Source organism: Diabrotica undecimpunctata, chromosome 1 (assembly GCF_040954645.1).
Source record: "Diabrotica undecimpunctata isolate CICGRU chromosome 1, icDiaUnde3, whole genome shotgun sequence".
Lineage (NCBI taxonomy): Eukaryota > Metazoa > Arthropoda > Insecta > Coleoptera > Chrysomelidae > Diabrotica > Diabrotica undecimpunctata.
Window position 1 is genome coordinate 5,259,405 of NC_092803.1, and position 27,943 is coordinate 5,287,347.

The 27,943-nt window shown below is 33.3% G+C and overlaps 2 protein-coding genes across 3 annotated transcripts; one reads left to right on the plus strand and one right to left on the minus strand.

The window, feature by feature from the left end:
• The first annotated feature begins 1,627 nt into the window (after positions 1-1,627).
• Positions 1,628-16,522, plus strand: LOC140444390 (uncharacterized). 2 transcript variants are annotated; one of them, XM_072536149.1, is made up of 2 exons: positions 1,628-2,327; positions 5,366-16,522. In XM_072536149.1, the coding sequence occupies exons 1-2, from the start codon at positions 1,925-1,927 to the stop codon at positions 5,389-5,391; spliced, it is 429 nt and encodes a 142-aa protein (XP_072392250.1). In that variant the 5' UTR covers positions 1,628-1,924; the 3' UTR covers positions 5,392-16,522. The 2 variants fall into 2 exon arrangements, with proteins under 2 accessions (XP_072392250.1, XP_072392247.1); XM_072536146.1 differs by lacking the exon at positions 5,366-16,522 and adding an exon at positions 3,205-5,133.
• On the minus strand, positions 7,212-27,771 carry LOC140444400 (AMMECR1-like protein). The gene is made up of 3 exons (XM_072536155.1): positions 27,366-27,771; positions 23,581-23,897; positions 7,212-20,897 (listed from the first exon to the last, which is right to left on the minus strand). The coding sequence occupies exons 1-3, from the start codon at positions 27,578-27,580 to the stop codon at positions 20,731-20,733; spliced, it is 699 nt and encodes a 232-aa protein (XP_072392256.1). The 5' UTR covers positions 27,581-27,771; the 3' UTR covers positions 7,212-20,730.
• Positions 27,772-27,943: the final 172 nt, after the last annotated feature.

A 27,943-nucleotide genomic window follows, 5' to 3' on the forward strand; every position in this document is an offset into this window, starting at 1 on the left:
TCAATTTGGGCTGTAGTGCCGTAGAAGAAGAATTTTATGTTACGACTCTTAGTCTTGTTATTTTCTTAAACCCCTGAAACTAAAACCTGGCTGGCTACGCCCATGATTCACACATTTTGTAAAGTACTATAACCACGTCAAAAACAGTTCCGAATTTATGAAACCTGTATCAGATACCCTTAGACAAGCTTACAAGCTTGTCTAAGCAAATACCATTCCCAAAGTGTCTGATGGTGTGGTTGGAACACAAAATTCTGGTTAACTTTTACATGGAAAGATGAAAGCAGGTGGAACATGGTAATCAGCCACACTATCACTGCAAATTGCAGCAAGCCACTACATAAAACCGGAACAAAACCAAAATATCGAAGAACGTCACAAAAAATTGTGTTATATATAAAATTGGGGTAATATGGTAAGTATTACTTGAGAAGCTGCAATTAAAATACTGGCAACAGGATAGAAGTTTGAGAATAAAGAGACCTGGTGGTGGTCAAACTCAAATTAAGAAAAAATATCTTAGAAGAGAAAACTTTATAAAAGCTGGCAAGAAAATAGATCTGGCACAGATCTTTAAAATTTTAAGGTGGTGAAAAATAAGCTAAAATAACAGTAGGACAAGCTCAAACAGAAGCACAGAACAAATAACAATTGCTTTCTTATTCTGTGACAGAAGTTTAAGAGAATTCTATTTTAATGCCAGAGTTGCGCCACATGTAGGCAAATGTAGTTACAGCTGCAATGTTGCGCGAGTTTCAATATTTCCTTAAAACTAACGCATACAATTTAAAGTGTCATAATATGTACCTGTGAGATACTACTAAGCAAGAATATAGAATCATAATATACAGAATGCGTCTATATTCTTTGATACTAATAACAATGCGTCTATATTCTTTGCTAATACCTACTAATAATACAAATTTCAAACCAAGCAAAATGAAATACGAATAGGTATATAAAATTTAAACTAAGGCAAAATTAAATAATAATAAATTACCTACTTAACTCTCAAAAAATAATTAATTGCCAAAACTCAAAAAAATAATGAAATATGGCATATAGGTAAAACAATCGATTACAAAATAACAAAATATGCACACCTGATGTGACAACCGTATTTTTCGAGAACCCAAACCAAAGATTCAGAAACGTATTTGCCAATTATATTTTTAACTTGTTTTATAAAAAAAATATAAAATCATGTAATTTTTATTGCAATCAATTAATGCTAAATCCCATATAGATATTATATAGGTATTTATTAACTTTATCCTGTTGGAGTATGCAATGTTAAAAACAATAAATATCCAAAACAAAGATACAGAGATAGATACCCTTCTTACAGAATCAAAATTAATTGATTACCGTACCTACAGAGAGGAATTATATAAAAGAATATAGCATATAAAAATAAAAAAGCTTCTTATGACACTAATCGAAATCAGGAGTGTAGTCTCAGTCTGTAGCACAGAATAAATAACAATTATTGTTTATTATTCTGTCTGTTTTGGTGATAGTGTGAAATTCAGCATGTTGCTCAATATATTTATACCCAATACTCTGGCATGTTGCATGTTGATAATCATGCAACACTGTACGGTTTATCTTCATTTTTTTTACTTTTTCTTTGAATTATCTTTTGAAGTTGAAAATGAAAGTAGGTTTTACGTAGGTATTACGATTTAAAACGAATATAGATATAGATAATATGCGTCTATTCTATATTCGTTACTTAAATCAAAGAATATTTATATTCTTTTCTTAAACGTTAAACAGTAGTTTGTGTTTGTCTGTGTGTGGTTCATTATTTAACAATAACACAGTGTAATGTTAAAAGATACTGTAACAATAACAAGAACAAGAATTTATAGTTTAAGAACAATATAAGACATATTACACAAAAAAAATATTTCTATTTAACATGGAAGGTCAGGAAGATTTTAGAGATTCTTTAAACAATCAAGTAAAAGACTGTAACAAAGATAAAGACGTTTTTTTAAAGAATAATGTTAAAATAGAAATTAATTCAGAACTGGAAGAATGTTGCTTTGAAATCAATGATACAGAGTTGCCTCCATTAGAGAAGTCTTGTTCAGAGTATATTAAAAGGGAAGACCATATATTACTAGATAACACCAGTCTATTACCACATATTATTTCTATGCAAGATGATAAGAATGAAATAAAGGAAGAACCAGAAGAATATGACTTGAGACTAAGCCCCGTGGACGAAGCTGAATTTGAAATGTGTGATATAAAAACAGGCTCAAATGAGGTTCCAATGAATTTGAAATCACCCCTAGAACATGTATCGACTCATGAAGGTTAGTTTCAGTATAGTTCTAAATAATAAGCAGGTACACACATCTTAAATTTTTAACATTATTTGCTATACCTATATATAATATGCTGTTAGTTCTCATAAATGGCAATTCATCTGTAATAGCACTAAACTGTCTGCTGTATAGCGTAGGTTAAGATAGTTCAGTGTTTGGATTTCAATCACCCAACATAAGGAATTGCTGATTTACAAGTACCTGGAAGCAATAAGAGGGGAAGACCTCTTATTAGACCCTCTGGGGAGAAATGCTTAGGCAGAAATTAGTTGTTCGTTAGTTTGTAGTAATCAAATTAAGTGTCTTAAACACCTGTGTAATTTGTATATATATATATATATATATATATATATATATATATATATATATATATATATATATATATATATATATATATATCAGATGTTTCTTGTAAACTTTGGTTTTTCTATAAAGGTATTATTTCCGTGCTGTCTCTGAGAAATACCTCAAACAACTGTTCCTGTTTCAGTGATTTTATCACTTTATTTTGTGCGATAATTCATAGATTATATACTGATAATGTCAAAAAGGCTTTTAAAGTTTTGAAAACTAGAATGTTCCATACACAACTGAATTGCAAAATTGTTTCACAAAACCAAAGAAAAATGTTGCTCTGCCATAATATTTTGGAACTTACAACTAAGTTTTAAGTGCTAAAAAATGTATTTGACTAAGTGATTAGAAAAGAACTGAACTGGGTGGTATAAAAATTTTGTTAAGCAGTATGTTGCTTAAGCTTATGCAGAAAATTTTACTGGTCTGGTTTTGCTTTTTATATTAATTTTTATTGAGTTTGTTAGTTTTTTTACAATCATAAATTTCTATAGATATATTTTTATTTTAGCTTTCCTGTACGAGAAGGATATGGAAAGTACAAAATCATTTTCTGAAGATTCAGGTTCAGTAAAATGTGAAATTTGTCTTAAGCACTTTGCTCAAAAAATGGATTTGAAACTCCATTTACGAACACACAGGAAACAAGGTTTTGAGTGTAAGATTTGTTCTAGACAGTTTTTATATCAAGTTCATTTCAATAAACATGTGCATTATCAATGCAAAATATGTCTAATGCACTTTAATCAAAACAGGTCATTAAAAGCTCATATGAAATTGCACTCTTATAAATGTGGAATCTGTTTTAAACACTTTTATAAATCAGATGAATTGGAAGCACACTTGGAAACACACCGTGGATTGAAAACTTTCACTTGTGAAACATGTTTAAAAAAGTTTTCTGATGAATCTAGCTTGAAAATCCATTTGAAAACACGTAGTGGAGAAAAGGCTTTTGAATGTGAAATATGTTTTAAAAAGTTTTGTTATGCGACTAATCTATATCTCCATTTGAAAACCCACACTGGAGAAGAGTCTTTTGAATGTGAAACATGTCTTAAAAAGTTTTGTTATGCAACTACTCTAAAACGTCATTTGAAAAAACATACTGGAGGAAAGACTCTTGAATGTGAGACATGTTTTAAAAAGTTTTCTTATGCTTCTAGCCTGAAAGTTCATATGAAGACACATACTGAAGAAAAGTTCTTTGAATGTGAAATATGTTTTAAAAAGCTTTCTTATCCATCTCTCCTGAAAAGACATTTGAGAACTCATTCTCGAGTAACAAAGCCGTTTGAATGTAAAACATGTTTTAAACAGTTTTCTGATGCTTTTAGCCTGAAACTCCATTTGAAAACCCATACTGGAAAGAAGACTTTCAAATGAGTGATTTGTTTTAAAGAATTTTCAAAGAAATTAGAATATATGAATAATTTTTTTTGACATGGTTGAGTGCCTAATATATAGATGTATGGTGTTTACACATTTGAGGCCATTTTGTGTAACCATCTCTCTTCCTGTATTTACTCAAATCTGGAACTAAGAATTACTTAGTTACTTTCTAATAAAAATAAAACAAAGAATAAAAACTTTCATTGCCCTAATAATATGTGCATGTCAAACAGTATTCTTTTTCTGTCAATGTTCTGCTTTTGTAAGGCTTACTTCGTAGATCTGAATCCCCTTAAGGTACCTGATTATCTATGTGGTTAGGCCCCTGGATGTCTGTCTGTATTTGTAGATACTATTTTTGGCGCTGTACCTACCTCCCTGTTTGGCTGTGTTCAGCAACCACTTCTGCACTTTATTTCTGGTGAGGATATCTCTTGTCTTAAGGAATCTTCTTGTGGCCTAATAGACGAATTTTCTGGTCCTGTTCACGGCCACCTCCCTCAGTGATGTGTACTGATTGGTTAGTTGGTTGATGGGCAGTTAAAAATAAAGAAACAATAAATGCATGTGATGGAAATCATAGTGCTTAGATGAGTGGAGAAGATCTAGGGGTTGCACCATTTGATGCCAAGATAAAATATTAGAGGAGGTCTAGTTTAGGGATGCGTGATGGAAAAGTCTGCTTATAGGTGGTACTTGTTGACATTGACACTAGTGTCACAAACAAGTGGTGCCAATACTTACACATACAATGTAAAATTGTAATACCAACATCTAGGAATCTAGGAGTTGAACTAATTAATGCCAAAATGGGAGAGCGTATGTTAAGATGATCCAGGCATATTCAATGTCCAGATGTTAATGACTCAATATGAAGAATCGCTGATTTAAAAATTTCAGAAAGCCATAGAAGAATCAACTGTTCCAGTTTTAGTGATATTATAGCCTTATTTTGAGTGATCATTTTCTTAAAGATGTTGTTTATTTTATCATTGGGAATGGTTAAGATGTATTAAAAATGAAATAAAAAATATTTTACATAAATCAAATAGTTTTATTTTAATATTTTCTAATGTATTGTGTAAAATAAAAACTTAAGAACCCCATCCCGACTATTTATGTAATCTGCATGTACCCGATTACTCACGGATTAAGCAGTATGTTGCTTAAGCTTATGCAGAGAATTTGATTGGTCTGGTTTTAGTTATTATATTGATTGTTATTAAGTTTATTAGTTATTTTTACAATCAAATATTTGTATAGATATATTTTTATTTTAGCCTCCAGGAGAAGAGTATGGAAATAATGAAAACATTTTCTGAAGATTCAGTTTCAATAAAATGCAAAATTATGCATTATCAATGTAAAATATCTGTTAAGTGCTTTGATCAAAACAGTTCGTTAAAAGCACACGTGACAGATGAGTTGAAAACACACGTTTTCTTATGCATCTAATCTGAAACAACATGTTTTAAATAAAAAGTTTTCTGCTGCTTCTAGTCTGAAAGAACTTTGAGAAAACCATACTGTAGAAAAGCCTTTTGAATGTGAAACATGCTTTAACAAGGTATCTGATGCTTCTATCCTGAAACTATTTTTGAAAACCCTTACTGGGGAAAAGGCTTTTAAATGTGAAATTTGTTTTAAACAGTTTTTTCGTGCATTTTTTCTAAAGCAACATTAAAAAACATACTGGAGAAAAGTCTTTTGAATGTAAGACATGGTTTAAAAAGTTTGTTTATCTATGTAACCTGAAAGTCCATTTGAAAACCCATACTGGAAAAAAGACTTTTGAAAAGTTTTTTCAGTCTGTTTCTCTAAAGAAACATAAAAAACATCAAATGGTGACCAAACCAAAGAAATTCAGACACGTATTGCAATAGCATGTGCATTATTTATTAAACTTAAAAGTTTCTTTGATGTCGGGATATAAGGTTAGGAGAATGCTTCGGAGTTAAGTATTCTCTACTCTTTTTTATGGCTTGGAAGCGTGGACATTAAACAAGTACATCTGAATAAGTTGGTCGCCTTTGAATTTTGGTGTTACAGAAGAATGCTGTGAATATCATGGACTGAAAAAATGTCAAACGTACAAGTAACTAGAAGAATAGAAAATGAAGCGGAAATAATATTGACTATCAAAAGGAGAAAACTTGAGTACTTAGGACATGTGATGTGAGAGCAAAAATAATCATAATAATCAGGGGCTTAAGAACTTAAGGGAATGGTTTGAATGTAGTAATAAAGTGGCAGTCTACATCATCCGCATAGCCATGATGATTTCCAACCTTCGATAGAAGATGGAACTTTAACAAGAAGAAAACAATTCGATGCATTGTATTATCCCCTATTATATGTATTATAGTATCCCCTAATAATATTTGCTTAACTTCCATCCCCTCAATATCACTATCAGTTTAATTTATAATAATATCGCGTAATCCCGTCGCCGCGTCACGTCAGAGGTCAAAGCGTGCTGAAGTGTCTCCCTATCTACTTTTGACAATTAATTGAGATAGACTGTTCTCATCCTTTATGCGCTCTTCTTATAGTATTCTCCAAATATATATTAAATAAACTTACACAGAAGAACTTGTTGTGTATAATGGTATATTTTTTATTAAAAAATTATCCAAAATGAGAAAAATCCAGAATTTTTTTATTACTGTCACATTATTTCATTTTTAGTTGTTTTATCGGGACTGATTCTGGTGCATTTACGTTGTTTTGGTTTTTTGAGGAAGCTATTTAGGCAAAAAGGTATTCGTAATTATTCATTTAAACAGATGCCGTTTGGGACTTCCTTGAATAATTCTTCTGAGTAAATATTAAATAGTAGTGGTGAAAGAATACAACCCTGAAGTACGACCCTGTTTGTTGAACACCGTGGAAACAGACCCTCTCTGAAGATATTGCTTTTATAAGTTTATTATTCAGTCTCAAGTCTCTGAACTTTCACTGACTGACAACTCTCAGCTGCCAAAACTTGAATAGTACCACGTATGTTATTATTATATGTTTTCCATTATCATCAAATGTTTCCATTGGACATTCTTAGTACATGTTTCACCAGACTATGGCTTTTTCTGTTATTAAGGTAGGTACTCCATAAAAAAACTACAAACATATTTTTGTAAGAATTTAATATTTCATATCCAACGTATAAAAAATTCTTACAAATATCTCGTTAATTTCTACAAAAATCAATGTTACCAAAAAGTCCGTTATTCTAAGTAATGAATTCTTTGAATCCTAAGCCTAAAACTTCATATTTTGGAAGTATATTACAGGGTATTCTCGAACCAAAAAGCTTCAACGCTTTGTATAGTGTGCCTCAAAATTAACATAACGTCTTTTTGAATAACAATTTCTCTTAACTATAAAAAAAAAGCAAATACAAATGAAATTAATTAAAAATGAGCTGAATGAAGTGAGTAGATATGGTCACTGTCGAATACAATGAGAAATGCAATATAAATCGGATTCCTCTTAATAAGAAACGTATAGAAAAGGAGAAAAAAGCATTGGAACTCAATAGAGAATTATATACTCCCCAAAAAACATAGATAAATACATTGAAGGGTTGAGAGACGTATATTGAGCGAAAAATTGTCAAAATGAAATGATTATTTGCACTCACTTACTCCTACAAATGGAAAAAGAGAAACAATAACAAGAAATAGACAGAAATAAGGAAAATACATTGAAGAAACGAAGGAAATTGGAAGGATACATTGAGGAAACGGAAGTAGATACCTCACGTAGACCGACAAAGAAAAATACAATAAAAAGATTATAAAAATAAGCAGAAAATAATATATTCTCAAAAAAAAAGAGGCAAAAACATTGAGAATTATACTAAATGATCTGAAATGAAAGAGGTAAATGCATTGAAAAGTAGAAGGAAATAGGGAATAATATATTCCCAAAGAAAGAAGAGATACATTGAAAAGTCAAAGGAAACGATTTGGAATGGATTGCATGAAAAATTAGCTAACTGAAATGAGTATATGCACTCGAATATACAACAAAATAAACCAAAAATTACCCATAAATAAACAGAAAAGGAGATTACTTTATAAAAGGAATAATTTATTCCCTAAAAAAAGAGGTAAATACATTGAAAGGCCGAAGCAAATGATCAGGGAATAGATTCAATGAAAAAATAAGCTAAATGAAATGAGAATATGCACTCAAAGATGCGTACAAAGAGAAATTATCAGAAAAAAACAGCTTTTAACTAAATGAAATGTGTTATTCAAGCTTACAAAAAGAAATAAAAGGAAAATGCTACGAATTTACCAGAAATCAAACAAGAAAGAGCTAAATTCATCGAAAGCGCCAAGAAAATGAGTAGGGAATAGAATATTCTCTAAAATTACAAATACATCGAAAAGGGCGAAGAAAATGCCCAAGGAGTAGTGAAAATTAGCTTAACGAAGTGAGTAGATACCTTCACTGACGCCTATAACCAGAAATAAAAGAAAAAATTAGCAAGAATAAAGATAAACATGTGAAGATGAACCAAAAAGAGTGGACAAGAATAGAATTAGCACAAATTAGTACATTGGGGAAACGAAGGAAATCATCAGGGAACAGGATCAATAAAAAAAGAATAAAATCACTGACGCCTAAGGGGAATAAAAGAAAAAGTACTAAAAAATAGCCAGAATTAGAAAATAAAGAATGACAGAAGGTAAGAACGAATTTAAGGGATGGAGTCGAGAGTGAATTAATTGTGGGCAATAAGGTAAACAACAAAAAGATGTTTCATATTAGTCAATAGAAAGCTATGAGGAATAATTTAGTAATATATTTCAATCCAATGATAAAAAAGTTTAAAAAATTTAAGTATATATAGTTTTGTATGAATCAAATAGACATGTTGACGTGTATTTTTTGAGACACGCTATACAAACTAATCAATATGTTACCCTGTAGTTATATCACCAAGTAAGCTTTCACCTTTTTTTGGTATGTAGTTCTTTTGAACACATTTGGTGTGTACACAGTGAGCTCAATTTTAATATTTTATGATCTAGTTCCGCAAAGAATCGAAAATAATAAGCACCATTTAGCGGAGTGTAGTGCAGCCCAGGGCCACAACTTGCCCTGTTGACTTTTACCAACAACTTAGCCTCCTATTTGTCACTCCGATGTACGTAGACAATTTTAACAAGAACTTATTTTCGGTTCTCTGCAGTATTTCTACAAGAATCTACATACTTTTCAACAATTTTATCATTTTTATTTCATATTTTTTCAATTACTCGGTTATTGAATCCATCAAATTCTTGCCGTCAAATGCAAAACTATATTGGTACTTTAAAGGATTTGATTCAAAATTCAACAAAAATAAAATTAAATATGAAGTTATTACTAGAAAAGTTTTAGGTCGGTATAAATATATGTAATTATAGTCAATTGTGAAACAAATACATGCTTGCAATTCCAGTCATCGTGGCGGTCATAGCGTAGTGGCTAGGTACTGACTTACTAAGCCAGACGACCTGTATATATGTTCCGAAAGATTTCCGCGGTTAGTACAATTAAACCTAAAGTAAATTCAACTTCAAGGTACGGACAGAATAAACACAAGTTACCGCGTGATATTTGAGTCTGTACGTGACGAACCGCCATAAATTACTATCGAATTATCTTAGTCATGTCTGTTAGGCTACCAGGCACGCACTTCGTTTTTCCGCTGCGTCGTCTGTCGAATGAAGAGTCACAGTAGTTATTGTGCAAAACTGTTTTTTGGTTTGTTGATTTGTTAATCGTTAGGTCGTGTAAAACTTATTTATTGCCAATACAAAAGTTTTCCCTACTTTAAAATAATTCCTGTAAGTATATTAAAGCATTTATAAGATACTATGTAAGATCGATCTGTACTCATCTGTTTAATGAATAAAAATTATTTGATATGTAATTTAGTATGTTATAAAGACAAGGTGTGTCCGATAACTTTGTCCTGACTATAATTAATAATTAAAAAATAACTTTTTTTTATAAATTAAAAAAAATCGGCCCTAGCAGATATTATTTTAGATTTTGTTGATCATTCGAAACAAAAAAGGTCTTAAGTTGTATCGTTTTCAAGTTGTAAATAATTTAAAACTGAAAAAACAACGAAAGATGACGATTTTCAAGGCTTAAAAACATATTTAAAAAATATCATTTTTGAAATTACGAAGTTCCTAAAGTCGGAACAATTTTTAAGCCTGTCGACAGGCTTAAAAAATCCCCCAGGTAATTCAAATTAAAATAAACTTTGATTTTTTTATTATTATCTTTAATATCACTTTTAGGAAAAGATAAAAGATTGATAATCTGTCACATCGGAAGTGAGAATGGTTTTGTTCCAAATGCACTTTGGGCTTTTGAATCGAGCAAATGTGGAGACTACCACGGGGAGTCATTTGAAAGTTGGCTCCAAATAATTTTACCAACACTGGAAAAAAATGCCGTAATTGTGATGGACAATGCTCCGTATCATTCCAGAAAATTGGAAAAAAATTCCCATTATGGCTACAAAAACGGCACATATTCAAATTTGGCTTCGCACAAAAACATTCCCTTTGCAGAAATGCTGTTAAAAGTGCAACTTTTAGAAATCGTTAAACAACATAAAGAATATAATAGATAGATGAACTGGTAAGAAGCACAAATAGATCAGTGTTAAGGTTGTCACCATACCACTGCGAGCTCAATCCAATAGAGCTTGTATAGGCGCAAGTCAAGAATTATGTTGCTGCCAATAACACAACATTTAAATTTGCTGACATTAAAAATTTATTCCATGAAGCTACATCTGCTGTAACCATGGAAAAACTGCGACAGACATGTAAAAGAAGAAGTAGAGCCAAAAATGTGGGAATTGGACAATTTAATTGAAGCCCAAATTGAGCCTCTCTTATTATCATTAATGATGATAGTAGTACATCAGATTCTGAAAGTTAATACCGCAAATACGGTAATTTTATAACTTTCTTTTTTCTGTATACATACTTTATTTTGTGGTTAATAGCTCTCGATCTTGTAAATCATTATTTATTTAATCTTGGTGTACTATAATCTGTATCTGTCAAAGTTTGTCTGTTTTATATTGTATCTTTAATTTACTAGTCTGGCCCTGAACAAACGCGTATTTCCAGCGTGCATCATCTTCCGTAGCTTGAAGTTGAATTTACTTTAGAGCTAACATTAATACTACATATTACAAGAATTATTACTTATTGCTACTTTTTATCTAGCATTATTGACTTCCACGCATGAAACTAAAGACAAACTAGCTACCGCCTGCTATTACAGGCAATAAAAATCCGATAAATACCGACGACCGTTGACTAACGTTATCTCACTCTTTGCTCGTTAGTTACTGACAATATCTTGCTAAACTCCGTTCGGCTCGCGTAGATAAGAATACGGCCGAGGCAAGAAGGCTCTGTCTGTCGTAAGAGGCGACTAGTGGGTAGGAATCGAGAGGTGGAGAGCCGTCGCTTGAGGTGTCGGGTTTGTAGAAACGCACTAGAGACGTCTAGGCGTCACGGTCACCGGTCTACCTTCCTAGTATCCGAGACGAGACTCTCGGGGACCACTCTACTCTCATTCCAAGAGAACCAGGCACGGGTTAAACGAGCTGGACCCGTACACACCTCTTTTGACTTTACACCACCAATCGTGGTGTCGGTGTCCCGGCACGTACCCGCCTGGAGATTTAAGAGTGGTAGAGGACAGATCCTCGGCGGCGACCTATCTACGTGCGAGCTGGAAATTCCTCTGTCTGCGTCACCTGTCCGCCCGTGGGAGGGGATAACGGATGGGTAAGGTAATCGCAACATAGGTACTACGGGGAAGATGGAGCCTCACGATGCGCACGCGTATGCGCCGTGCCACCTTCATTTTGGTGTCGGACGCATAGGGGCAGTGGAGGCGCTAATGGTCGTATGCCGAAAGGCCAGGTAGACCAGGGTCCTGCCAAATTTTATTTGGAGGGCATAAAGCTATAGCAATATCTTGCTATTTCCGTGGATATTAATTTAGTTTTTCTGTTTCAGAACTCTTTTGGAAATATTTAATTAGACTCTGTAAGTCACATTCATAATTGTACCTACACAGAGAATCCTGTTCTGGATTTCTATCTCTCTTATTGTATTATCATTTCTGTTTAACAATTTCGTCAATAATCAAATTGAAGATTTTAAGTCTTACAAGAGTATAATTGCCCAATACCTATTTAAATATTTTTTAAATTGTTTTTATCTTACTTTTAACTTTAAAAACGATATAGAATGAACGAAAAACCTTTCCAGTAAACACTAATTTTACAAAAACAAAAGGCTCATTTTAATATAGAACCAAATCCTACAAATTACATTTTTAATATAACAATTTGAAAATTAGAAAGTATAAAACTATTATATTATATCGTAAAAAACACCCGCTTAAGACAAATATAATGCACAAACACAACTCCGAACCGCTTTTTCGTTGGTTTCAACGAAAAAGCACTTTAGCAGTTCCACCTCTTACAAATCGCATCCGCAAATTCCAATTATTTCGAGACAAAGAGTTTGCTATGCTTTTTGAACTATAAAAAAAGTTTGTTATATATAAAGTATACGTCACTGTAGTCTGACATCATGCTGTCATTTATTTGAGGTTAGGTATGTCCTACAATATTTCTGCAGGAGTTTATGCATCGAGTTAGAATCTATGGAGAGGGCATCACGTGACTAAAAACGACCTCACTTCGGCCATATTGTTTTGACACTTTTGACAGATCGTATATGTTTATTTACGCTTGTTGTTTTTCGAATATTTTTAGTTTTATAATACTTTTATAGAAACTGTAATAATATATTGTGATAGAATATGATAATGGTTTCTTTTTCTCAACGTAGTTGCAGTGGCAGAAGCAATGTTAATAAAAAATCTTCAGGAATAACGTTCTACAGGTTAGTATACAAATATGTAAACAAAGTAATGGCCCGTACTTCAGAGAATAAATTAATAGTATTTGACATAGATTCTAACTCGATGAGTTTATGTTAACCTTATGATAATTATTGTTAGTTATTAGTTGATTTTGGCCGTATAACTAATAAGCGTTTGTTTTCTTCTGAAAAGCATTGCTGATTTAATTACAATTTTAATAAGAACACTTTGTTCAGAATAGATCTGGGGCTAACTTCATTAAAAAATGTCAGCCAATGATTGTCACACTAATGTGACATTAATGATTGCATAACTGCAGGCATTTTATTTTTTCTCTTTGGTCAAAAATTTTTTTGTTCACTATCAGCTCATTCAAAAAGCACAGCGTGTTTTATCATTGCTTAACTGATGACTACAATCGTGAGATACTTATATAACATTAAAAACGCTCTTAAGATTTTACACTTGGTAAATTTTGAAGGAAAATTTTAGTTTTGGAATTTTTAAATCAATTCTTGTGTGTATTCAAGTATATTTTGCACGACGAGTCATTACACAAGCACATTTTATTTTTTATAAACTTCTTACCGTAAATTAATGGTTAGTCATTCAAGACGACGAAAAGAAATATTGAGTATCAGTGTAAAAACTCATGATAAACAAGAAAGCTGTCATTCTGACGAAATTCTAACTCTTTGCCATCGCCCTTCATAATATTACTGTCACTGTCTAATGTATTGCAGTAGAGCGTCGACTATCCGAACGACCGGTTATTCGAGAAATTTTTACAAGCATTGAGGGTCATTTAAAACGAAATTTTGTCGCGTCAAAAACAAACACTTGAAAGAAAATGTCTAAACGTAAGCGTGTCGTCCTTTCTATGAAAGATAAATACGAATATAAACTGTTAGGGGAAGCTGCAACCAAGTTATCCAATGAGTACAAAGGTGGTAAATCTACCATTACGGATATAAAAAAACAAAAGACGAGCATAAGTAACTTTATGTCCCCGCTTGATTCTTCTGATTGATCCACAAGTCGTAAAACTATGAAACTTGCCTCAAACACGGATTTATATGATGCTGTCTATAAGCGGTTTACTCAAAAAAGTTCCAAGGGAGAACCTATTTCTGGTCCGAAATAGGTTCTCCCTTGGAACTGTTTTCTGTGTGAAAAAGCAGTTCAACTCAATGAAAAACTCGGACGTTCGTCAAATTTTCAAGCAAGCACAGGCTGGTTAAAACTAATGTTTGTATTTTGAGAACGATTTCCGAAGTGGAAATTGAAACGTCAATAAACGTATTTTAACCTTTAATTGTGGCTTATTCCCATTTAAATAGTAATTAAAACGATTTAAGTCGAGACATGGTATTCGTGAGCTTCAAATACAAGGAGAAAAACTATCTGCTGATTCAGCAGCAGTTGAGTCATTCAAAATAAGACCAAGTGAATTACTGAAGGAAGAAAATTACGCACTTGAAAACGTTTATCATGCAGACTAAACTGGGCCCAATTGGAAAGCTTTGCCACGAAAAACTCTTGCGCCACGGCGTGAATTAGCAGCACCTGGACCCAAAATAAGCAAGGATCGTGTCACTGTCTTAGCTTGTACTAATGCTACTGGCAGCAACCGATTGTCCATGCTTGTCATTGGTAAAAGCAAGAAACCACGTTGTTTTAAACACGTTAATATGAATGCGATGCCTATCATTTATATTTCGCAAAAGAGTGCTTGGATGAATAGTACAATTTTCATGGAATGGTTTATAGGAACTTTTATACTCTGTGTTAAAGCCCATCAATTAAAAAATGGTAAGAGAGAAAATATTGCTTCTAGATAATGCCCCAACTCATTCATTATGTGACATCTTAAATGAAAAAGACGATTTTATAAAAGTCATGTTACTTCCACCTAACTTCATTATTACAGCCCATGGATCAAGGCGTTATTGAAACTTTTAAATGGTTTTATAGAAAAGAATTGTTACGTAAGTTACTTTTGGAAAAAGAAAAGGAGGGAGAAAAGAAAGCCTGTTAAAAAATCAAGGAAAAAATGATTTGAAGGACTATGCTCCTCCTACATGAGTCCTTATGAACGACTCATATAGGACATGCGTCCTACATGATCGGAGCAGCATGGAACAGTGTAAAAGAGCATAACTTAAAAAAAGAAAAGCGTAGAATAAAGTTTTGTGTTTAGTGGAAAATAGTGAAATAGTGGGAAAAACAGAATATGCAAAAGAAAAGCAGATAAGTCTGAAATGGTAGATGAGCTACAAAAACTCAACTGCGACGGATATGATGAAGAAGTTCAACAATGGAAGGATTTCGACGATGATGGTCTCGGGTACCAAATTATGCAACATAGTGAAATTATAGAGCAAATGAATAATAAAACTGACACCACATCTAGCACCTCATCAAATGCAAGTTCAGATAATGAAGATGAAAACATAAGTGGTGCTTCAGAAGCTTTTACTTGCTTAGATATGACCTTGCGTTGGTTTGAATCACAAGCTGAAAGTGACCAGTATCAAATAACTGTCCTTAAAAAAATACGCGACCTAACCGCTCGTAAACGGGCAGGCTTGTATTGTATCTAAAAATATGTTGTTGCAAATACTGCAGTTTTTTGTTTAATTCCTATTTGTCATTAAAGATGTAGATAAATATGTAGGTATATAAATATGGCTTTCATTCACTTGGGGATAAATATGTATCACTATAATCAATATAGTTCGATTTTCCGAACACCTATGTCCCCCAATTAGTTCAGATAATCGACGCTCTACTGTAAAGCGACTTAATTTCAAGCTTTTAGGTTTAGTGTACAGAAAATGGACGTAATATCTAAAATAATTCGTAAATTACGTCATACATGTGCAAAGAACCATCGGACAAATTGTATAAACCTTTGCAAAATATAATAACGCGGCTAAAACTTCTATTAATACGCCATATTTTTTTAACGAGTCTCTGAAAGGCAAAGAAAAATTATATAACTTACGTTCAAGCTTTAACTACTTTCAAAAACTGACATTTTAATGACAAGAAAGTTTCGGAATGTCATTTGCACTTTAACCTGAACGGTTGTGTCAACTTTTTCGAAACCTTCAGCAAAAAATGTTATTGAAAATTGATAGAAAGTCAAAAAGCAAAACTATGGAATGTTACTTCTTATAGATATGAGTAAATGGTAATTATTAAATTCCTAAATGGTTGATAGACTGCTTTGCGTGAATTATATTCAAATTTGCGTTTACCTACGCTAACTTTTGCAGTATTTGGTTAAATTCTGTGAAGTTATTCAAATATACTTAAAGCGTCTTTCGAAAAACTGAGAGGGCTACAAATATTAAAGCACTCAGTACATTTCATTCAGAAACAAATAATTCATACAGAAAGAAATGAATTATTTGTTTCACCTTTTGTTGTTATAGTCTTTTTTGAAGTTATATTTGCTTGCAATTCAAAATGTCATTATGAATTACTCAAACTAACTCAAACAAAATACTCAACTAATGACCAATTTTTTCGAACGTATTTTTCTGTAGAATTTTACCGAGTGTAAAACCTTTGGTGGTTCGTTTTTATGGTAATAGGCAAGTATACAAAAATTGAATAACAAAATCTAACACCTCTACAATATAACATAACAAAAATTACGATCAATCGATGAATAAATATTGGATCAGCCATATTCATCGTAAATAAAGTTCAAAATAAATTTTTGGTCGTCCAGAAAGTAAAGAATCTATTGAAAATCCCGCCAAATATGTACGCAGTGTGATTCGGTTTTTGAATACGCAAAAGATTCGCCCCATCAACATTTATAGGCAAATAAAAGCTGTTTTTGGTAAGAATGTAATGAACGAATCTTCAGTGAGAAAAGGCTGCATTATATTCTACCAGGAAGAACCAGTGTGCACGATGAAGAACTGAGTGGGAGGCCATCTGTTGTGGGAGAGGAGTTGTGAGGAAAAAGTTGACAAAACTCAGAAAACCCGGCGATTCATTTTAACCACATGACTCTTTTCCACAAATTTCTCGATTTCTGTTGCATGAAACAGTAACTGAGCGCCTTGGCTATAAAAAAAATGTGAGCTGGGTGGTTACCAAAGGTTCTGACAGAGGTCCATAAGACAAAAAGAATGGGAGCAGCCTTGCTTTCTTGCGTCTTGGCATATTGTAGGCGAAAGTGTTTTTGCCTGATGCATTGCCAATAACCTCAACGTCTACAATGCGAAATTTTCAAGCAGCCTCACTACAGCCTAGACCTCGTGCTTTTTTATTATCATGTGTTCCCGAAACTGAAGGAATTTTTGGGTGGAAAGGAGTTTGGAACGACGAAGAACTCAATGATGAAGTGGTATCCTGGCTGAGACGGCTTTGGCGTATTGAAAAATAGTCTACGGTACTGTGACTTTTTAAATAGTTTTGTGTTGATACATATACCTTTTGTTTTTAATATGTTCCGCCAAAATGTTCTTTACTGTCTGTACGCCGAATGATAATACAGGTAAAATAATAGGTAGATACAATAGATAGATAATGTAGGTTAAAACAAGACTTTTATAAAAAAAAAATATTAAAAGATAAAAAATATATAGATATAAAATTCACTTTTAGTTAGTACTTACAAGTACTACCAATTTATGGTTCCTAAACATTAGACGTGATTAAAAAAGTGAAATGTATAACCACATAATTATATAACCATCAAAAATTGGTCGAGTAACATAGCTGGGTCCAAATATCAAAAAACAAAATCCGTCAATTACATTTCTAAGGCATTGCAAGATATAAACAAAGCTAAAATTTTAGCATTGCATAAAATTGATCAATAAAAGACCATTTTCCCACAACTAAACCTAATTCTACATACCAATAATTGTTATTTTGCGTTCTCACTTACAACAGCTTGCATGTCATCAATTTCAAACAAAACTATTAGTAGACTGAAAAAAGTAATGCCTTTTAGCAGATTCTCATTTTAAATAATTAAATAGGAAAGCTCAATATCTACATTCAGGTACAAACTGGTTAAAGTGGGAGAAGAATGCGCAAGGCATGTATAGCTTGAAAAGTTGATAATGTTGAGAAGAGATTTCAAAAATTTGAAAAACAGATTTTGTCAGACATGACATTTCTATACCCAAACAGCAAACACACAATTTGCGTCCTCCGCTAAGAATCAGCTGAGTATTCCAATACGAGTTCTGTTCTGAACATCTAATTAGCGAATACCAAAGTTGATTTACGCCTGGTAGATCTTACAATGATAACTTGTTTATACTCCAACAATTAATAGAAAAACAATAGCGGTTGGTACCGAAGTACATCTAGCCTTCATCGACCTAGAAAAGACGTATGAAACAGTTAGGGACTTAAATTGTGACAAACTTTATAACAACTCGGCATTAGTCCATACCTTTTAGGAATAATCACAGAAGTATACAGGGATAACACTGCTTACCTAAAAATCGGAAATAGACTATCAGAGCCAATAAAAGTAACTAGTAGACTAAGACAAGGATGCAGTATGTCACCCTTACTGTTGAATTTATATATTGAGGCAGCCCTCCAAAATTGGAAAAATCACTGCCAAGGAATAGGAATTCCCATAGGAAATGACGTACTGTTCTCCCTGAACTTTGCGGATGACCAAGTCGTCCCAGATCAAGATTCTTATGATCTAGAAATTATAATAAAACGTCTATACAGAGAATATGTAAAATGGGGGTTACAAGTCAGCATGAAGAAAACAGAATATTTAGTTATCAATTCAGATGCAAAGTTTGAAGTGTTGATAGACAAGGACATGGAAATCAAACAAGTGGAAAAATTTAAATATTTAGGTACTCATTAATAAGAACAGCTTGGGAGAAACCGAAATTAAACACCGAATTAATCAGGGACGTAAAATTGTAGGATGTCTAAACTCTTTATGGTGGGAACGCAACATTTCCAAAAGGAACAAAAAAGAATAGGGCAAACCATGGTTGAATCAGTTCTTTGTTATGGCTCTGAAGTATGGACAATTAATGCAGACCTGAAGAGAAGATTGTTGGCAGTTGAAATGGATTATTTGAAAAGAAGTGCTAGAACATCAAGGCTGAAAAGGAAGACAAACGAATCTATAAGAAATAACATCAATGCTACAGAAACGGTCATTGACAGAATAGAAAGAAGAGGTTTAAAATGGTTTGGACACCTACTGAGAATGCCTGACGAACGTTTGCCCCAAAAACTTCACAGATGGAAACCCTCTGGAAGAAGAAAAAGAGGTAAACCTCGACGCTCATGGAATGAAGGAATTTGAAGAGCAATGGAATCGAGAAGTTTGGAGAAGGAGCATGCCTTGGACCGGGAGGATCGGCGGATGAGAACAGGAATACGGCGATAGCAGTCTCCAAAATGTATTGTATTTACAAGTTGGATCCTGTAATATATATAGTTCTGTTCTGAAACCACACAAGTCACTACTACTTCTACTGTAATGATACTCAGCGCCACGATCCCGTCAGCGCTTCGTACACACGCATCCCCACCACAAGTTTCTCTTCCATCGATGTGCGCTAGAGAATATGGAAGTCCTTCGACCATATAAAAGAGTAGCCGCCGCAAGAGAAAGGCTAGTTCCGTCGGAGTGTTGATCTGATAACAACTCCACTGGCCCTAGGGTATTGACTGAAGGCCAACCGCTTCTGATAGAGACCTATTCTTTCCTGTGACAGAGTACTAATTGGTTCCAGTCCGTTCCTCGCCAGGCCGAGATTTGATTGGCCCGTTCCATCTCTACTCCTTGGACCCGTTCCTTACGTCTGTGTGTTTTAACGGACCGTAATTGTCGTTTAGATTTTATGTCATTAATTATATTTTACTTTTGCAGATAATACAGTGTTTGAGTTTAAATTTTTAGTCAATTGTCCGGTATTTAGAATGTCTTCGAACCTTTGACTTAGAGTAGTTAACTTCATAACATCTGGCAGATGTTCTTGAGTTAACTACATTGTTTTTTACAAATCGTATAGAATTATTAAGAGAGACTGACAGAATAACCAAATGTTCGATAAATTTAGTTTACCATTTCGAATTTAAATGGATTATTAGATGCTTTATAACAGTTCAGCTAAGTTAGATGTATTAAATTGATTTGGATCATTTTCAATCCAATATCTCAGAAACCATGGAGAAAACTGGTATGCAAAAGAAAGACGTTACCTACCTCTGATTTCAACATTTCCAACTTTCATCTCTGTTAGTGTTAAGGTTATTTTTATATTAAATATAATTTGTATTTTGAGCTCACAAAAAGGCATTACCTCGTATGTACAAAATTCTTTAGCGAGTTAATCGGTGAGAATACGTGATAGCGTTTGAAGGATTTTGTTTGATGAGTATCTCTTCATCGACAGATCTAACAACTGATTGGTCAGTTCGGCTTACGAAAAAAATTATGATAAACGTTATACTGAGATTCGGGCGGCGACATCCCGGGTAAGTCCTGCTGATAGGAGGGCCCCGGATAGTTGTCCCACCACATGGGCAGTGTAGCATGGGCAGGGGGCCCCACGGCGGGAGGCCCGTAGGTCGGAATCGGAAGTGGGGGCTGCACCATTAAGAAAGTGGGCACTGCGGTGTACGACGAAGTTTGCGGAGGTTGTAGATGTGGGGGTGGTACTAAGGGACACCCCCACACTAACCGCTAGCAGCGCTGGTTGTTCCAATGGTTCATATATTCCTGATAAGTCACTGTTATCTTTTCACTTTGATAACGAGTAAGTTTTATTGTACGGCGCACTTCGCTTGATATCACTGATTTGTAGCCCCCCTTCCGAAGTAAAGAGTCTATGGTTTGCAGCTGATCCCAACCTATTAACAAACAAAAATGTAAATATTTAATAATGAAACAAGAACAACTAATAATATTTAGTGGTATTTACAGTGAGACATTTGTATCTTTGGGGGACGTATTTTGTCTTAAATGTAGTGGGGTATCTTGTGATATATTTATTTATCTTTCCAACGGCATCCCTTATTTTCATTTCAACGGCATCCCTTGTCCGTATCTCGGATGTGGACAAGCCAGGACATTTTTCTGCAATGTGTATCCTTGAACGGTAACTGCCGCATGCTATTATTTGCTTTTCAGTAGTAGCAAGATCTTGGGAACAAGCGCTACAATTATTGGTCATTATAACCTCAAAATTTTATCTTAAAATATTTTAGTAATCCTCGGCTTTTTGTGGTCTATTATTTATGAAATATAAAAAGCAATAACCGACTTAAATATATTGAAGAGCATTGGTGCTAAAACACTTCCCTGTGGGAGGCCGTTTTTTTTTAACTTTCCACCTACTAACTTTATCCTCCAGCATAACGAAAAAACGTCTGTTTTGCAGTAAGGAATATACAACATTGCCCAGATGGTGGTCATTGAGAATGTCATATAATTTGCGGAGCAATGTTTTGTGCTTTACTGTGTCATAGGCTGCTGTCAAATCTATGAAAGCACTCCCAAGCAAGCAAGTTTTTCTTCAAAGCCCTCTCCAATGTGTTCTGTTAATGTGAGGATATGACCATTGCAAGATTTGCCAGGTCTAAATCCTTCTTGTTGTGGGATGAGGTGCTTGTCGACATTTTTTTCTATTCTGGCGAGTATGAGTCTCTCGTATAGTTTGAAAAAGTAACACAACAGCGAAATAGGTCTATAGCGACTGGGATTTTCTGGGTCCTTTCTTAGTTTTAACAAGGCTATTACTTTAGATTTCCTCCATGATTTTGGAATTTCGCAGGCTTTGCAGCACATGATATAAAGTTCAGCACCAAGATCCAGTTTTTTGCTCTTTGGCCTAGATGTTTTATTTGTTCACTGCATATATCATCCACACCTGCAACTTTCCCGTTTTGTAATCTGTTCATACCGTCGTGGAGTTCATAAGTGTAAAAGGGACTCCTAGGTGGTTTGTCTCTGAATCCAATCTTCTTCTGCTACGCATAGGATTCTCTCCTATGCGACGTGGGAGCTCACATGTCTGGTTCATTCTGCCCCAAGTATTTATACAATGCAATATCCTTTTTCGCAATTCCTCTTTAGTCCGAACTCCAAGGAAGTGTGATATAATTTTTCCAATATTATTATTGCATCATCCATACGATCGGCTATAAGGACGATATCATCTGTGAATCTCAAATGCCTCAGCTTCTCTCCTTTTATGTCGTTACCATACTCGTTCAGATGTGCTTTCTTATAGGCTTATCCATGTCCATTTATGTTGAGGCTTTGTATGGAAAAAGATTTCATCATCGATCCATTTTCCTGATGTACGAAGTTTGGCAGTCTTTACGAAGTTTGGCATTCACTTCTTTCGCCATATCCATAATTGCCTATTGCTTTTTCTGCATCATCATTGAGTTTATTTTATTTATTATGTGAGTGTGTTTTGTTTCTGTCCCTTAACATTATGGAGCATTTTAAGAGTAATATATTTACGAGTGGAACAATCTTGTAATGATCCGGGCTATATTGCATAATTTTTATTTTAAGACTCAAAAAAAAAGTTCAATGGAGACAAATCTGGTGTATGTGCAGACACTCCAGTAGTTCCACTCCTTCCGATCCATTGTTTAAATGTCTCGCTTAAAAATTATCTTACAAGTACAGCTACATGCGGAGGAGTTCCATCTTGTTGAAAAATTAAGTTTTTTTAAGATAACGATCGTTTTGCTCAATTATGCGGTTAAAAAGAAATTAACAACAAATTCAGATACATTTCACCATTCAAGGCTACAGGTAAAAAGAATGGTACAATAATATGATCCCCGAAATTTCTGCCGAAACGTTCGACTTTCTGTGGATGTTGGGTGTGTACCTCACGAAATAATTTCGGATTGCTGTCCGACCAATAGCGACAGTCTTGTCAGTTAACTTCATAATAAAAGAAGCATCAGAAACCCATCAGAAAAGCAAACATTAAAAACAATTAGGATAGCCAATCATTCGTTCACTGATGCTGTCACAAAATTCTAAACGCCGATCAGAATCATCTTCATGTTTTTATGCTGCACTCCTTACCGGATTTTCGTTAATTTTTTTAATTATCGCAGTCCAGTTAAAAATATCTCACTAGTTCCCAACCAAAGTATGGAACACGTGACTTTCAAGATTTAAATATATTTGCAGCACTTCCAACAATGTTAAGTGGACGGATTTTGTAGAACTTTTCGAGAAACGCTTGAACTAATGAATAAAATCTTCCATGTATAAAAACAATGTAAAATGTACTAAAATGTGGCAGATACTTGCATAATTATTGAACGTGTTGCCGAAACACGAAATTTAGAAGAATAAAAATTGAGAAAGTTAAACAATATTTTGTTAATTTTGATTGAAAAAAAAAATAGGAATGAGTACATCGATTATCTAAAATTGTATTTGATGATGAGTCGCCGTCAAGAACAACTCTGTTTCGTAAGTATCAAGAATTTTAATTTGATTAGTAGCAAATTATAAAAAGCAACATTATCTTTGGGGTAATTTCTAAAATACCCTTACCTTGTTCAGATGCTACTTCTGGCAAGTAAGTAGCGGTCCTCTTGTTCCCTTTTTCGTTGATGAACTCTATCCGAATCCCATGAACTCCGACTTGCCAGTCTAAGTAATCATCGCCATCTTCGAAATGTCTTAGAATTGAAACTGACACACTGAGTTTCGGAAATTCGTCGCGAGTTATTGGACTAAACCTAGAGTCCTTTAAAGCACTTGTTATGGCATATTCTCTGAGACCTGATTGTAGATTCATGGCATTAAATGTTCCAATGCAGCCTCGAAGTCTCTTGTCTTTTCCGATTTTCCAGGTAACAAACAAGGGACTGAAAAGTAATTTGAAGTTATTTATATGATTCATTTAATTACAGTAAACAGAACCGGTTATAGGTACTTACATATACGTGTAAAACATCGTTTAACGCCGTCTTTTAACATCGCGATTTCTAGGTCCCTAGAAAGACGAGGAAGCTAAAATAGGAATATGAAAAAAAGCAAGACTGACAATGAACTTCAACAAAATAAAATATCTGTGTATAGGGGAAAAACAACGGAACTGATTTTAAAATATGACGAGAATGAAAAATGAGTGGGTGAAAGAGCTGTACATAACCCGAAGTAATAATAAATAAAGAAGGAATGGATAGACTGGAAATCAAGGAGATCACATCACTACAATTTTTTTGTTCATGGCTTGCAAATGGAATTCAAGAAAACCAACAACTGCTATGAGGAAATACAGAAGCAAAAATTTAAAGGTTAGGTTTGAAGTATTTTACCAAATTGTCAACCAAATTCCTGTCATCGTTATACACAGACACTCATTCAAAAGTTCTCCTGGTATTATATACATGCTTTACTTATTTGTGCTTGGCCTCTTATTCCAGTAGTTTTCGAGTCCATCTTTTATCTTTGCCACTCAGTTAAGACTCCTTCTTTGACCTCTATAACATCAGTTTTGGTTTGTAAATCTTTGTTTCTGGTCTTGTTACGTTTGTGATACATGGTAACACTTACAGTGCATTGGTGTGTTTATTATCGATCTTAGCACTTTAGACTGATATATTTAAATGATGTTTAGAGACAATGGTTTTGCACACCCCCACAGATTAAGTCCATAGTACCAGCTCAGTTTAAGAATTGCTTTATATAAAAAATGATTTTGTTTTGGATGTTCACGTTTGATTTTTGTATTAGGAGCAAGTAAATTAGCAGGAATGTTATCTTCTTTTGGTTTGGATGTATTTCTTCCAAGTGTGGAGTTTCTAAAGATGGAAGCGAAGGTATTTTGCATATGTTACTGTGGGTATGTGTTTATTATCCATTTTTACAGGTGGTTATGTGTTGTGACAGTTGATAAATGTTATTTGATTATTTACTTGTGTTTGCCATCTTCTTTACCAATCATTAAGTACATTCAGGTGATGTTGTGTCTTGTGAAGTTGTATGGAATCTTCATTTACAGCTAATAAGGCTATGTCTAATATTAAATTGCTAATCTTTGAATTTGACAGAAAAGTGTCTGTGTGAAAAAATCTCATAAGTATATAGGATTTGAGTAGGAGGAAATATTTACTGAACAATGGGCTTTTTAATTTGTCAAGTCAACCTCTATGCACAACTTTGTCACTTTGATTGCTTAAGAAATGTCTAGGAATACAGCATTGTAGTATTTCTTTTCTTAAAGATTTTTTTATTTCATTTATCACTTGATTGATTTGCTGCATAGTGGAGTGATTTTCTCAAAAGGCAAACTTATGTTTTGGTAGTAATGCTAGGAATTCATGACATATGAATATATAATTATATATCAAGATTAAATTTTTTAAATTCACAACAAAAGCGTAAGAGATACACTACTGCATGTTAATGGGCGAGGGTCCTCACACTGACTTTTATGTTAAAAATTTGAATTAAATTAGTTCATTTCTTAATTTTTCTTTGGATAATTCATCATAAAGAAATCATAGTATACTAAAATTAAGCTGATTTTATTGCTGACTAATCAGGCATTACAAGGGTATACTACTTTTTAAAATCCAATCAAAATTGTCTATAAATGAGTAATTGCAATAGCAGTAACATGCCTTATTACAAAATTGATTACTGTATTTCTATTCAGTGATGCCGCATGAAGTCGAAGAGAAATCGTGATATCGGAAGAAACAAATCGTAAGAAATCGTGAGATTTCGCTACAGTTGAATTTTGAAGGAAATGGGAGTTTTTAAATGATATATACAAAACTATTTTAAAAACGTTATATTGTTATATATTAATTAATATATAAGTACATATTTAAAATTTAGTGTACTAGAAAAGGGCCTATTTTAGGGGAACCCCCAAGGAAATTACCTACCTACCTATATACTGCAAGACATGGATTTATCGATTCAATATTAGGCAATGATTATAAACATTCTTTATAGTTTAAACTTCAATAAAAATTATTAACCTATTTTACCCAAGAATATTAAGTATAATATATATTATACATAAATCTAATTTTGGTCTGTTGATCCGTTAATACAAAATTCCAAAAATTCCGGCTATTCTTGAAATTTAATGATAAAATATACATAAACATCAGTTGTTTATGGACCGATATTTACACTTTCAAAGCAATAAAGAACCTTTTAAGCTTTGTTTATATTATTTTGTGTATATTAATTGGAGTAGTGCAAGCACTTTTATATAAAAATACAGTCGATTTATGAATATTTCAAGGTGACAATCTAAGAGCACTTTAAAAATGCTGATTTTCTCGTATACATTTTATTAGGTACCCATTATTCATCTTGAGATTTAGTAACGGTCTAAAAATTTTAAAAACGTAAGATATGATACATCAATCGTGAGATTTGTCTTCAATTTGTGAGATCTCACGATAAATCGTGAGGAGTGGCATCACTGTTTCTAATAGCCACTAGGACAATGATGTACACAATGTTGTCATGTCTGAATTTTACAGGCAGAATATAAGTATACTTTAAGATTTTTTTAAAGATAGATAAGTACCTTTAAAATACAAAATGTTTTTAATTACTATTTGGCTGCATGTGAATAATAAAAATTTTGATTTCAATAACCTATTATTACTAATATTCAATCATTGTTGTGAGCTAACAAGGTAAAATATACTTTAATAAGGTAAAGTAAAATATTAGGCCTGTAGATGTTTTAAGAAAAACCTGCTTCAATTGAATTTTTGTTGATTTCAAATAAAACATTCAATTCATTTATTTACAGTCATATCAGTGAGATTATTTAATTAAAACGATCTGGTAGCAAAACAGCATATCAATAAAAAAAACAATTTTTTTAATGAAGACATAATCAAAAACTGCACAAGTTTCAGCAGATATCTTTTATTCAAGCAAACAATTAGATGACCTTTAAAGCAGAATTAATGATCACACAGTAATTGAATGCTAGTACAAACGATAATACATATCAGGATACGTTTTTTATTGATTTTTTGTTTGCAAAAACAATGATTCAGCTCCATTTTAAACACATAAAATTAATTTGATATTAACAAATAAAAACAAGCACAAACAACAAGATTTTTCTTTAGCAAACAATTACCACCTGTCAAAAATAAATTTGGAAAATGACATTGAAGGTTTTCACTAAAATGCAACAATCATTTTGCACCCTTTAAACAAAGGAAAGTGATTGAGGAAGGTTCAATGACCTATTTGGTCAATACCTGAACGTGATTTAATGGCAGTTTGTCTGCAAAAGGCAAAAATCCATGCTGTCATAAATTATCAAATAAATAATGCAGACTTACTATGCATCATTGCTAAATGACGGGTTCTTTGGAGGAGCGAGGTTATATAAATGACTGTAGAGAACATCGAAACAAAAGAAACACATATCTGGAAGTGCGACAGTTCCCAGACCGTTGCTGATTCCATTCGGGACGACTGATGATCCATTACATGACGGAATGCTGGCGGAATTGTTCAATTTTTGTTTCTTTGTACCACAACAACCAGCAGCCATCGCACTTTTCTTTCCAGCAGCCAACACAGGTAAACACTCCACCAGCTGTGCTGCTACCAAGGTTGCGGCTGATCAGTCCTAATGAGCAGTGTTGCCACTTTTCACTTAGGAAAATCGGTAGATTTTGGGGAAAATTGTTTCTTTCACAAATTCGGTATAATGACCTTCAAATCGAATAAGGGTAAAATTTTATGTTGTGTTTATATATTTAAAATCAAGATTTCCTTTGCGTCTAAGCGTACTCATTTGCAAAATACTTGAAAGATAAAATGTAAATACTGTCTATAAGAATATTTGCTAATTATTCACTGGTCTGTTCAGTAATTTTTTTTATAGGCGTAAGTGAAGTTTCATATAATAAAA